Here is a 13,387-nt window from a genome sequence, read left to right on the forward strand (position 1 = left end):
CCAATCTATCAATATCTGCAATCTCAGAGAAAACTCGATTCTTCCTCCACACAAGATTACCAAAAACCTCTTTGTTCCAACCTTTAAGATCATTCTTCAAAAAACACAACTTACCTGCGAGAGAGTGACTAGGGGTGCCTGCTACTCCATACCCCACCCACCAAGAATAGACTCGCTCCAGAAAACCCTCAGCCCGAAACCACATATTCTCAAACCTGAAAGGGGATCTTCTACTACGCAGTCCATCACAATCCAACATAAACGAAACATGGTCAAATAAAGGACGAGCCAAAGTGGCTTGGACAACATCCGAAAAATGCTCCTCCCAATCGCTCGACACAAGGAATATGTCAAGTCGAGAGAGGGTAGGAGGAGAACTACCAATGGACCAAGTGAAGGGCCCACCCACCAAAGGCAAATCAATCAATCTAAACACATCAATGAACTCAGAAAAAGACTCCATCTCAACCGTCTACCTACCTCCCGACAACCTCTCAAACGGAGAGCGAACAACATTGAAATCTACGCCAATACACCAAGGCAGCGACCATCTCCTACGAACCTCTCCCAACTCCTCCCAAAGCAAATGATGCACACTGTCCTCTGTAGGACCATAAATGCCAGAAAAAACCCAATGGAACACAGAGAAAATGCAGGAAGCAAAGAAGAGCCCAACCTGAAAGTCCATCACATAGACCCGCCGGTTATCCCACATTACAAGAATACCACCCACAGAGCCAACAGCATCCAAAGCAAACCATTCCACAAATCTTCCCTCCCCCCCACCCCCAAAACTATGCACCAACAAATCCGTCATCGTCGCAATCTTTGTTTCTTGCAGACAAACAACATACCCACCCCCTTTACGAATCACCGCTTTTCTTCTAACCGGGTCATTGAGACCCCGGACATTCCATTAGAGAATTTGTAGCTTCATAGAGAAACAACATAGCTAACAGTCTCTCCCCTCCCTCCACAACCCTTCTCCCTAGAACCGTTGCTCTTTCTTTCATAAGTGACAAGTGTCGTTGGGCTCGACACTCCCCTCTCCTCTACCCCCACCGGAAAGCTCCCCCTACTCCCCCCCATCCCATTCTTTCCATATGCTGAGAATTCAGAACCTCCAAAAACAAATTCGTCACCTCCTCTATTCTACCTTCAAAAGAAACTCCCAACAAAGAGCTAATCTCAACTCCCTTCTCCCTCACCCAATTCTCCTCCACATCAGCCATCCTCGCATCAAAACCAGCCCCAGCCTCAAACACCTCATCCGGTCGAACAACAGCTAAAGGAGCAAAAAATAAAAATCCGTCTCACTGCCATTCCACTGAACCAACCCCAAATCCTCATTAAACGAAGAACACGACCCACCATCGCCATCCTCAAAGACCGACGAGGGAGGTGAGCAGCAAGCCAGCGGAGTCCCTTTTTCCTCTGCACCCAAAGGCCCTCTCGTCTCACTCTGAAAGCCTTTCAAGGCTAATTGAGTCCGCAACTCACTCAACAACACAGTCGCAGAAGCATCATCCAAACAAATCTTCATATCACGTCCCACACAAACTGTGACACCCTCCCTTTTCTGAACCACAGACCGAGATGGACCCAGCCCATCAACATGAAAATCCCCAAGAAACTTCTTCCGCCCACTCTCCAAACCATCCTTTAAGTCCGAGGAAAGGTTATTGGAAACAGAGGACACCGGCCCCAACAAACCCTCCGAACAATTCCTCGGCAATCCAAAAGAAAAAGAATGGGTAGAAAAAGAAGAAACCAAAGGCGAAGAGATTTTCAAAGAGACCATCTTACCCGGGAAAGAGTCTGAACGAGGAATCCAATTTTGCTTCTCCTTTCGAGTCCACTTTCTTTGCATAGCAGGGAGGAGGATCCTCTTCTTAAATTTCAGCCGATGCCCCTGAGAATGCTTCTTTGCACGCCGTCTGTCTTTGAGAAGCAACGAACCAGACGACTGGAACCGCCTAACAACAGAAGAAAGTGGTCCAAACCGGTTGGCCACATCCAGTCCAGAGCAAAAAGGCCCAGATCAACAGGCACTGAACTTAGCCCAGTCAAAAAACCACAGCCCATTTCAGCTGAAGGATCTTCCGAGCAAACATTGACCTCAAAATGGGCCACCTTACCTTTATCAAGCCCACACAACGATGATCCATGCTCTTTAATAAAATTAGGCCCCGAAACTGGCCCACAAGGAAATAAGTCTTGCCCCCGCACAACCATGGCCCCAACCTCTAGCCCAGAAGCAAGCCAACCACCGTCTGAGCCCATCTTATCATTCCTCGCCCCATTGCCAGAATTCAAATTGGTTACAGCTATAACCCATTTGAAACGACTCTCATCTCTGCCCTAACCACGTGTGTGGTCACCATCACTCCCCCATCTACGCGCCCGATGCGCATGAAACCCACCTCAATGAAACCTTTGTTCCCAACTCTGTAAAAACATCTGCCGGCTAAAACCAAACCCTCCTCCCCTCTGTAAATCCCAGTGACCAAGAATCCGGCCACCAACCTTTGAAGAAGAAGATCTCTCCCTCCTTCGCTGAGTAAAGATCCTTTTGAAGCAAGCAGTGTTACGATCCCAAAGCTTATCCCTCCACTCCATCCATCTTTGAAACTCCGCCATCCCTTTATCACCCATGGAGACCCACCTCAACCACTCCACTTCCTTCAGCAAGTGAGAACCATCACCCCCTTCCAGGCTGTCTGTCGTCGGACCGAGTTGTGCAAGAGTCTCCTCCCAAACAGCCACCTTATAGCAAAATTGGTCATCATGAACAAATATGAAAGGCAGGCAAGCACAACGGACCGACAGGGTGATCCGAACCCTCTCAGCATCAATGGATTCAACCGCATCCACCCAAATAAAACCTCCACACAAATCCCCAACCGTCACAAAAAGAGCATGGTTCCATAGGTGAAGAAGAAGGCCGAACAGCAAAACTTTCTTCAGCCCTTTCTCTTTTAACACCTTAGAGCACCCCATCCTAAAACTCCACAAATCCACACGAAGAGTGGCCTTCCCCCAGTCACGGCGTCCCTCCTTGAGCACTCTCTCCCTCCACCTTAGATGGAAACCGAAAAACGAGCAAAGAATCTGGCTAAGGCAAGACAACCACCGCCGGCGAGACCTTCCAAGCGCGTGAAGCCCAAGCTGCAATCTGATCTCTACTACCCACTTCTTTGTCAAATTTCCCCACCAAACAAGTCTTCAAATCCACCATTCTATTACCAACCGAGTCATCATCCAAGAAGATCGAATCACCTCTGTAAGTGGAAGCGGATCTCACAAAACCACCCTGAAACAAACGAGGCAGTCTAGCGACTTCCAAGAAAGAACGCATAAAAAGAGAGAAAAGAGAAACAAACAAGGAAAGTAGTAGAGGATTTCACCAGAGTAGATGACTCCGGTGACTGGTCGGAGCAGTAGGCTCAAGCCGCGTCTCTATCACGAGAAGTTTGCATTCGGACCATGAAAAAAGACCACCACTTGTAATATGCCACAATATTTTGAAGAAGAACATAGGGAACGAATAGTCTGATCGATTATTTAATTCACTGTATATATGATATAAGATTTTGACAAGGAGTTTAAATTCTGATCATAATTGATTCCAATCAAATGATAAGGTAAGTAGCAGAACTTTAAGCCTGACTGAACCAATCAAATCGGTGCCAACATTTGATTGATAGCGTGAGTATCCCAAGTATAAAAGAGAACTGCAGAACATTTCAGTTGAACAACTATTTCATCTTTAAGCTGGTACTTCTTTTGTGGCAACCTATTTGAAGTTGCTTCTAATAGAAATATATTTCCTAAGAATGCTTGGGTCTTACGGATAGATTGACTTGAGAAAGGACCGAACTCCAAGGCCCCAACAAAAAAAAATAAAACAAGTGAAAACAAATTTCAAATAAGCACTTGAAACCTCCTATCAGATTAGATACTCCCATTCCACTTTTCATACCACAATCGCAAAATCAAGATGAGAAACTAAAAATATGTTGAAAAAACTATGGAAAAATATACACTCTATTTTGTCTTCTAACAAGGAGTTTGTCATCCATGAGTTAGTTAAATGATTATGATGGTTGATGCTTTTGACATCCAGTGTCGTGATAAATGAAGAGTTTCACTTTCAGAACAGATGAAATACTTCCACATCTCCAAATCCACTATGTTATCTCTTGATTGGACTACGAATTAAAATTTTCGAGTCTAATCAAACATGAAAGTTCAAGTGGGAATCTTTTTTGCATGTGCAAGAGCATCATAAATGAGGACTTCTCTAAAAGCCTTTAACAGAGCATGGGAGGCTGCAGCAGCTGAGCAAGTTGAGCCCGCAGGCTCAATGCTTTTCCCCAGCTTTCCCTCCAGTAAAATATTAACTCATACCCGGTGTCTAGGGATTCCTGGGGCATGAGTTAAGCATTACTTTGACTACTCTATTCTGATGGAAATGAGCCAATAAAGAGTGGGGGAAAGGACAGATTTGAGACTACCGAGTCACAGATGTCTCTTGTGCAGGCACATAAAGCAGCTGGGTAGTGGATTTTTAACAAGTCTTTTCTCCTTCTACTAGAGTACAGAACTTTCCCTCTTCTTTTCTCCATGTATATTGAAGGATGGAATGTGTAGAGCCGAGTTGCACATAGCATAGCAATATTGACAGCTATGCATGGTGTTCTTATTAAAAAAGAACAGTAATAGTAAATTGTAAAGTAGAATAAGCAGCTCCTCTATGTGTAAGCTACTAGATCTAGTCATCAATGGTCCGCAATTCTTTCATAACAAATATCTCCCTATGCAAGATTGAGGTTCCTCTCCTAAAGCTTGCTCATAAAATACTAGCAAAAACTAATAGCAAAAGCAAAGCTAGTAACTAACTTATCAAAAAAAAAAAAAGCAAAGCTAGTAACTAGCCATTGCTATATCATCCATCTAGCGTAGCTTCCAAATAATCCAAAGCTATTGTCCTACAGAGCTTCCACCCTACCTACGCTAAATCAAAGGGGCCCATTACGCATTGCATAAAAGAACCTTTCTTTGTATGACTTCTCCTTTGCCTCAAGTCAAATGAATATGAAAGGGAGATTTCACTTTTCAGCAAACTAAATAAATAAAACTGGGCCAGACCTATATTCTCTTGTTTGTTTTGCCAAAGACTAGAAGTTCAAGCATGAAACCTATGCATGCAACTGAGCGATTTCAGAAAGTGAGAACACAATAACAAAAAAGAAGGTCAGAGTACACTGCAAAGTGTATAACTAATTTTCTACATTAAAGTTGGCGTATTTGTTTTTATGGACATAACAAAACCGTGAAACTGTTTCACTTCACTCAATATTGACCACAAATGCCATCTAACTACTTTAAATATTTCCCAAATATTTTTCTAAGCAATTTTATATTCAATATAAAGCAAAACATGAAGGACACATAAAATTAACAAAGTTGAGAAAGAAAGCAGATTAACAGAGACAAGGAAGCTATTATGCCAAACCAAATAGCCAAGGAACCTTTAGGCTTTGTTTGGATGCTGCCTTATATTCCCTCTGATGATTAAATAAAATTAGAAAAAATAGAAGTTTCTGGAAAATGGTCAGGAATTAGGAAAAAGAAAAAGGAAATGACAATTGAAATATAATACTTATCTCTTGTGTTTTCTTTCCCCCCCAGTTTTCCATGCTACCAAACAAGAAAATGTTTTTTTCACATCAAAATTTTCCTTCCCCTCACAAAATCCACAAACTAAAGAAAAAAATATATAACTCACTTGAAAATAACTCAAATATACAAGTTAGAAAAGAGACATCGAGAAAAATGAAACCGTCAAATGCATCACAATGACATACATTCTACGGTAAGAAAAATAGTTGCATGGATCATTGTGAGGTCTATTAAATTTATATGTCATTTGCTGATAAGTTGTATCTTACTGATGGCCCAGCGACAGTGTCATAAAGAAAACATCCAAAATGATGATTTTCAGAATTGTCTGATTCTCCAGTATGTTTCAATATAAAGCATTCTGCTCATGCACACATCTATATGCTGACATGCTCAAATACATGAACATATTCACACAAATAAACATCCAAGCATGTCACATTCTGATTCACAAATAGAACACCAGTAACAACTATGGAAATTTCAGCACATTAAGTTATCACCACCTACCAGGAATAATAGCATATATGAAGCTGATAACCTGACTTGCCAATGCCAAGTGCTTAGAAGTAATAGACTTCAAACCAGACACCTGCATTATCATGTGGTCCCAATCAAAAAGTACAAAACTGAATTACTGATTCTTATTATTAAATAATAATGGGTGGGTGTTTAAGAATCCAACAGAAAGCATAATAAAAATAAGAAAAGAAGGGTGGTTTTGATATTATGAACAAGTAGTTGTTCAACAAAGCTTAAATAACAGTTAACTAGTGTTTTTTTCAATTGATGTCAATACAAAAGGTCATATAATGGTCAAGACAATAGTATTGTTGTTCATACAACTCAACTCAAGTGATTCATAATCCCAATGGGCTTGAGACAACCATTTACAGGACTCTTAATAAACCAAAATGCAATAGATTTAATTGATGTCAATACAAAAAGTCATATAATGATCAAGACAATAATATTGTTGTTCATAGAACTCAACTCAAGTGATTCATAATCCTGATGGGCTTGAGACAACCATTTACAGGACTCTTAATAAACCAAAATGCAGTAGATTTACGAACTCACTTTTAATTTATTATTTCCGTTTCATCTCTTCTACGATATAGAGAGCAGGGAGCAAAATGAGCTTGGGAGATTTGAAGACCAATGGTATGAATTATTTTATAGGTTTTAATGTTGCTGGAGGTAGGTTTGATATTTTGAGTTCTGTTATTTGGGATATTTGGGTAATTTTGACTTTGGACCGTAAAGTGGGCTACTGTTAGACCTCAATAAAGTCCCTTCGACGAGGAAGGGGCATGGGAAGGCATGCCATGCTAGCAATCAAGTTTTGCTTGGTGTGTCAGTCGAATTCTGTTACACAAAAGTGGGTCATAGAGGTATGCTGTCTTCATGAAATTGATATGGTACCAAGGAGAAGTTACATGAAGACCATTGCAAAAGATGGCTCACGATTTGGTTGTCTACAACAAGTTAGACACATAATGTTTTATTGGAGTGGGTAATGTCTCATCTTGCCAGATTTATAATTTCTCATTTCTGCATATATATGGAGGTGGGAAGACAGCCATTCCTTAGCTCCAAGGAATAGCAGCACCTGTAGGTAGCTGCCCTAAGCTGTGGGCTAGGCAAGGAGCGGCTAGCAAAGAAAGGCAATTCTTAGGGTCCCAACACACCTTTGCCATGGTGCTAGTGCAAAGTGGTGCGATCGCAGCTAGCAAGGAGTTAGTGGCACTTGCTGGCAGTATGTGGGGAAGAGCATAAGTGCGCATTGTGGGGGCAAAAGGCACAAGTAGCAGTGCCATTGCCACACGATGGCATCACTGGTTTAAATGAGACAGCAGCTTCAAGGTGAAGCCTTAGCATGGCTAAGTGTGGCAGCCCATATGGCTGGCACATGTAGCTTGGTGGTGTATAGCTGTTTGGCAGTTGTATGGGCACGGCTCATGCTGACAGCAGTGATTATGGGTTCCTAAAGCTTTGGTGCTCCTAGGTGCCATAGAGAGTGGATTGGGGTTCTTCAGCAGCAGATGCACGTGTGTGTTGATTCAGACTTGGTAGGACAATGCAATAACCAAGAAGAGGCATTACTTGGTCAACCTTCCACAAGGACCCAACACGCAGTGGTTGGTTGGGCATCTCTTGGGCTTGCAATAGTTTGCATAGCAGAGGACCATGGCTCCAAGGCATTTTGCGGTTGTGCGCATGCACAGTTATGACATGACGGCATTTGTTGAAGGACAAGTGAGAGGCAATCGACAACAGTTACTTCCTTTACCAAGACAATGAACTGGTGGTTTGATGGTTTGGCTTCAAATCCAAGAGTAGGATGTTATGGAAATGTCTGACATGTGGTATGGCAGTTGCCCAACTGCCGTGGCCTAGGTGGCAACATTGGAGCAATTCATAGTGGCGGGTTCAAAGTTGTCAGGGCATAAAAGCTACAACTGGCATGACAGGTGGCACAAAACTGGAGGGTGCAACGATTCGATTGGTGCCTTCCTCCCAACATGAGGCAAGGTTGGACAAAGTAAGGTTGTTCCTGATGATTGTAGATAGTTGAATGTTTGCTGCTGGCAACAATATAATGATTTAGTTGATGTATCTTGGGACAGATAAAGGTAACTCCTAAACATGACAAGATCTGTGCAAGACTTCAAGATAGTTGCATGGCAAACTAAATGTGTCCTTGCGGAATGAGCTGAATGGTGATAGCACACACTGCTATCACCATTCAATTAGGATTAACTGCAGCCCCTTGTGTGACACACACAGTTGGTGCTAGCATTTTAAGACTGAATTTGACTAAGATTTGTATGTAGGACCCCACTTGTCCACATTATGAAAACAAGAACATACAAGAACCACTGACATCTGATTGTATCACTTATAAGATGCAAACTCTACCCGCTTCTCAGTATTGTAGCATACAAAAGTAACGAGTTCAAAGAACATAAAAAATACCTGCATGGCACCAGCACCAAGAACAAGCTGACAAGTCCTCGTGTTGAAAATTTTTAAAATTTCAGCAACTCGATGAACAACTTCTGATGACAGAGCTGGCAAAAAGTTATTCATATCAACGTACTCCGACAACATCTTCAGCAAAATTAAGCCACTGAAAAGAAACAAACAATCTTAGTAAATTTTCACATTTGTTGCAGACTGAAGTTGGGTTTTGGCAGAAAAATTTTAGATGAGAATTTCAAAAAGGCAAGTCAGTCAACAAAGAAAGAGATCTGTGAACAATTAGAATTAGTGAACCGGGGTACAGATTACAGAACAATGGAAACAACAAGTCCACAGGAGAAACTCAAAACACCAATTATGAATCTCAACTAGAAGTAGTAACCGCAAGAGGAATACAACTTTCCAAAGAAAAGAGAGTGGTGGGAGAAAAAACCGAGCACAACACTAAAACTGAAGAGAAACAAGAAAAAGAAAAGAAAAGAAAAAAAAGAAAAAAGAAAAGTAAAACAAGGGAACTAACCAGTTTACCATGTGATAACCAACACCTTTGAATGATACCGTTCGAGAGGAAGATTTTCCACGTTCCTTCACAATAGAATTGTAATTCTGAGCTGAGGTCATAACATCAGCTTTATTATTATCAGTTAACCCACCCAAGGATGAAGATTTCACTGGTGATGTATGATCGCCAGATGAATCAATAGATTCAGTCCGTTCAATATGCTGCTGAGAATTCAAAAGTCCAGCATCTGCATTGAGCGAACCATCATTACTTGATGTCACTTCACTGTAATTTGTTGAAACGGTACCGTCAGCATCATCTGTGTCTGCAGTAATGAAAGACTCGGAACAAAACAGCGTAGTGACGATGGTTTGAAATTCATCAGGAACATCCACTTCGACCCAAGTTTCCTGGTCAAGCACTGCCTTGATTTTTGTCATCTATGAAAACAAGAGACACGGTTAGTCCCATAACTACATGTAGAGGACCAGTGGAAGATAATGAAATTCAGCAGGAACAGAAACTAACTCTAGATTCATGGTGGAAATCAACGAAGGCTTTGGCCTGTGACTGGAGTGTTCCACGGATGCTATATCCCAACCTTCCACCAATCTGTTAATGTTAGCATAACATGGCATCATCATAAGCACAACTAGATTCAAAAAAAAAAAAAATTACAAGAAAAAGAAATAAAAGGGGAGATAAAATACAAGGTAAAAAATACCTTTTCTGTAGCTGTTATGAATTCGTGGGTGATATTATATATGCTTAAAAACTCCTGCAATCTCAACCTGGGATGAAGAAGAGCACGAACCCCAAGGAGCTTTGCCCATCTCCCTTGCGCTGCGTCACACGCTGCGAATACAGCTTCCGTGTTTTCTCGCAATACATCAGCTCTGTCAAAGAACACATTTTAATAAAGCTTCCGGATGTTTAGCAACACTAGAAGTTCTGAATTGGAAATAAGATCATAAATATTCCGTTGATAAATAGACCACCAATTCAGAATTCAAATAACATTAAGCTTGCATAATTTTCCTAACTGAAAATCCATAGCTCCCAGAGACAGAAAATAAATGACATTTAGAATACATGTGGAAGCGCAGGTCCAAATTTGAAATTTTACGCTAAAAGCAGTCCCATGAAAACATCGTGGAGAAGTTCTTCAAATGTCTGTTGCCTTTGGTCATCAAGAAGAATAAAAAATGAAAAAAATTGCATATTTTCAAATGTTTCATTGATTCCATTTTTAATGTTTTGAGAAGTACATGTATGCATTTTTGGAAACACAGCTTGAAGTGGACTTGACTTAAGCTTTTTTTCTCAAGTAATCAATGTAAGCCTGTTATCACAAATAACCAAGGAGGAAACATATTCTAGATAATTCAGAGGGCCATGCAGATGATGCAAGACAGTATATTTCAGATTTAAAACCGGTCAACCAGAGGGAAAGAATGTTCCATGTAAGACAAAAAAGTACCTAATACATCAATAAATTTGAAAGGTTTTGGCATATCTGCTATTTGTAGAAGCTTACAGACTATCAAGGGACAGAGGAAATGAACAACTTCCATCACTAATATACTGTTCCTTCACATTCACGTGTAGGCATCCAGAAAGAAATTCTTCAATCTCTTCCTGTCACGCATTTAACCCATCCTCCCATTCCCCCCCCCATCTAAATCATCCAGAAACATTTTATATGGATTCTATGTCTTCTTGCCAGCTGGCACACATATGAAAAGGATTTGGTTGAGATTGGATTTTTATTCTCTTTGTTGGAAGATTTCATATAGAATTATCAGATTGAGTTTCCACCATTACGGCATGCAGAAATCAAAAAGTTAAAAAGAGAAAAATCAGTTGGCTAGAAACTAACAAGGATAATGTTACCAGTTCATTAACCAGTAGTAGTGATCCCGCCTATGCGGGGTGCTATGAGGGAAAAATTGGAGACTGACCAAACCATTGGCCTTGCTCTCAGACTATAACCCCCATCTTCATGCTTGACAGCCTGCATTTTTACCATTGCACCAAACAATGGCCCTCCATTGAATTTATTTTTGCTCATGGTTGTCACAAGTAGCCCATGAGATATAATCTATAACTAAGCATTAGGCAATAGACATTAATTTACCCAATCTCAAACCGATATTTCAAATGGAATAAAAAAAAAGAAGAGTTATGTGAAAAAAAAAAAAAAAAAATAGATGAGATAATATTTCTCCCCCTAAAGTTACAGTCACCATGTTTCTAATCTTCTCATATTCTTTTTCCAACTTCAGCTGTTACTCGCTCATCTTTTCAGGTATCTTTTACAACATAGTCTCAGAGAAATCTTTCAATGCAAAACTGCACCATGGTTGGAATCTATGATTAAGTACCAAATCCTGCACTCTTTCCAAAAAGCTGATAGGTGATTGGAAAAATTTACTAGAAACACTACCGTACAATGAAGAGTAATAAAATCAGCAGATAAATTGATTTAAAAAAGTTAAAATTTCTGAATATGAACAGGTGACATTTTTGTAAAATTGAGCAAAAATCAAGATATAAGATCAATAGCATGTAAACAATGCCACAAGATTAACACCAAGAGACAAGAGTTCACCGGAAATTTCTAGACATATTTGATGGACTACTTGCGTCATTTGCCTTTCCCTGAAAAGAAGGAAATCTGGCAGCATTATTCTGAGGAGAATATGGCAGCAGTGAGCCTACATGACTACCATTATCCTGAGTAGTTTCTGAAGCTGCAGCGCCTACTGCAATTGCAGCAGCAACTGAATCAGCAGCATAGTGACCATCAAGATTGCACATTATCCATTCAATGGCCTTTTTAACTTCAGCAGCCCGCACTAAATGTGCCTGAATTCACTAAAAGACGAGAAATCAAATTACATGATAATAAAAAAGACTGATCAAAATAAAGAAGCCAAATAAAATTTTCAATCTTATTACTATTGCAGTTATGCACTAACAACTTAAAATAATTGAACTATGATGGAAAACAGACGAATGGCATAACAATGACTGGGAAAATGCCAAATTAGTGGGAGAAAGTTTCTCTGAATTGGGTTGCAGGAGCATTTGTCCTCAGAGAACTTGCTTTCAAAATGGCTATTGCCTAGCCTAGTGCTGGTACTCATTAATAGATGGTTCTTGGAGCAGGACATTACATACCAAACATTCGACACTATTTACTTAAAGTGGCTACCCTGAGACTCAACTCCACATGGTTTCCATATATTGTTGGAATCATCAAAGAGATGAATTATTTTTCATCAAGAAAAAAATCTTCAGTGTGAAAATTTAGTCAGTAAAGTCAGAATGGTATTTGCCAAGGTCAGCACACAAGAAGCATGATAAATGTAGAAAGGGACACTCATTTTCCCATAGGATAAACTGTGTTTTGGTCATTGTAGACTGTGGAGTAGATGAAGGATGATATCCAGCAGTTTTCACTTTTGTGTGATAGCCCATACAGATAACTCCCAGTCTGGTGTCCAAACAAGTAGCAGAGCAGAAGTCTTCTGTTGATCACAATCTGTTATCAACTCTCCATTTCATAACCAAAAGGGGCATGCGACAGAATCGATATGGAAATAGACAAGAACCCTTAATGAAGATGCACAACACAAGACTTTCAGAGCCAGGCAAAAGGGTATCAATGTGAGATTAAATATGGTTGAACGGCACCCTATTTCTGATACATCAGACTACGAACGGTTCACTTTAGACCTGTATGAGGAGTGAATAGGTCTTATGTATATATTTTGTTAACTTCTTGAATTTTAGGTATGCGTTGTCCAATTCCAGTCTATTGAGTTACCCATGTATCTCAACAACAATCAAACACAAAAAGCAAAAAAATGAAAGCAGAAACACACGATTTTTATGTGGATACCAGTAAAAGGTATGCGTTTGATTGGTTTGTATGACATTTTTGAATTTGAATCTCTCAATCAACCAGAACACGGTGTTCTCTGTAAACCCTAGATTGAATGTAAAAGCTCCTTATCTCTCTCTCTATAAGATAGAATCTCTCCATAATGTGCAAGAAGTTACCTTAGACTGACTACAAACTCATTTTTATAGCCGATATAGAAAACCTACATTGAATAAGAAACTAAATCCAATTAAGAGACTTAATTTCGAAAGTTTCCAAAACAATTATGTCTGTGCCGATCGATCAAAGCAAAGTCAAGAAATTGA

The 13,387-nt window shown here is 40.2% G+C and overlaps 1 protein-coding gene across 2 annotated transcripts in view; it reads right to left on the minus strand.

Annotated features, from left to right (window-relative positions):
* LOC132312910 (vacuolar protein sorting-associated protein 54, chloroplastic) overlaps positions 1-13,387 on the minus strand; it is a 52,692-nt gene that overhangs the window by 16,275 nt on the left and 23,030 nt on the right. For both annotated transcript variants that reach the window (XM_059811475.1, XM_059811483.1), the window contains exons 8-13: positions 11,784-12,040; positions 9,897-10,068; positions 9,701-9,784; positions 9,191-9,612; positions 8,665-8,818; positions 6,196-6,277 (exon numbers count right to left, since the gene is read on the minus strand). In XM_059811475.1, the coding sequence (XP_059667458.1) occupies positions 6,196-6,277; positions 8,665-8,818; positions 9,191-9,612; positions 9,701-9,784; positions 9,897-10,068; positions 11,784-12,040 (1,171 nt within the window). The remainder of the gene's footprint in view (positions 1-6,195; positions 6,278-8,664; positions 8,819-9,190; positions 9,613-9,700; positions 9,785-9,896; positions 10,069-11,783; positions 12,041-13,387) is intronic.

The sequence above is a fragment of the Cornus florida genome, unplaced genomic scaffold (assembly GCF_030987335.1).
Source record: "Cornus florida cultivar Cherokee Brave unplaced genomic scaffold, ASM3098733v1 CherokeeBrave_3.0.0_Hap2_Chr01, whole genome shotgun sequence".
Taxonomy (NCBI): Eukaryota; Viridiplantae; Streptophyta; class Magnoliopsida; order Cornales; family Cornaceae; genus Cornus; species Cornus florida.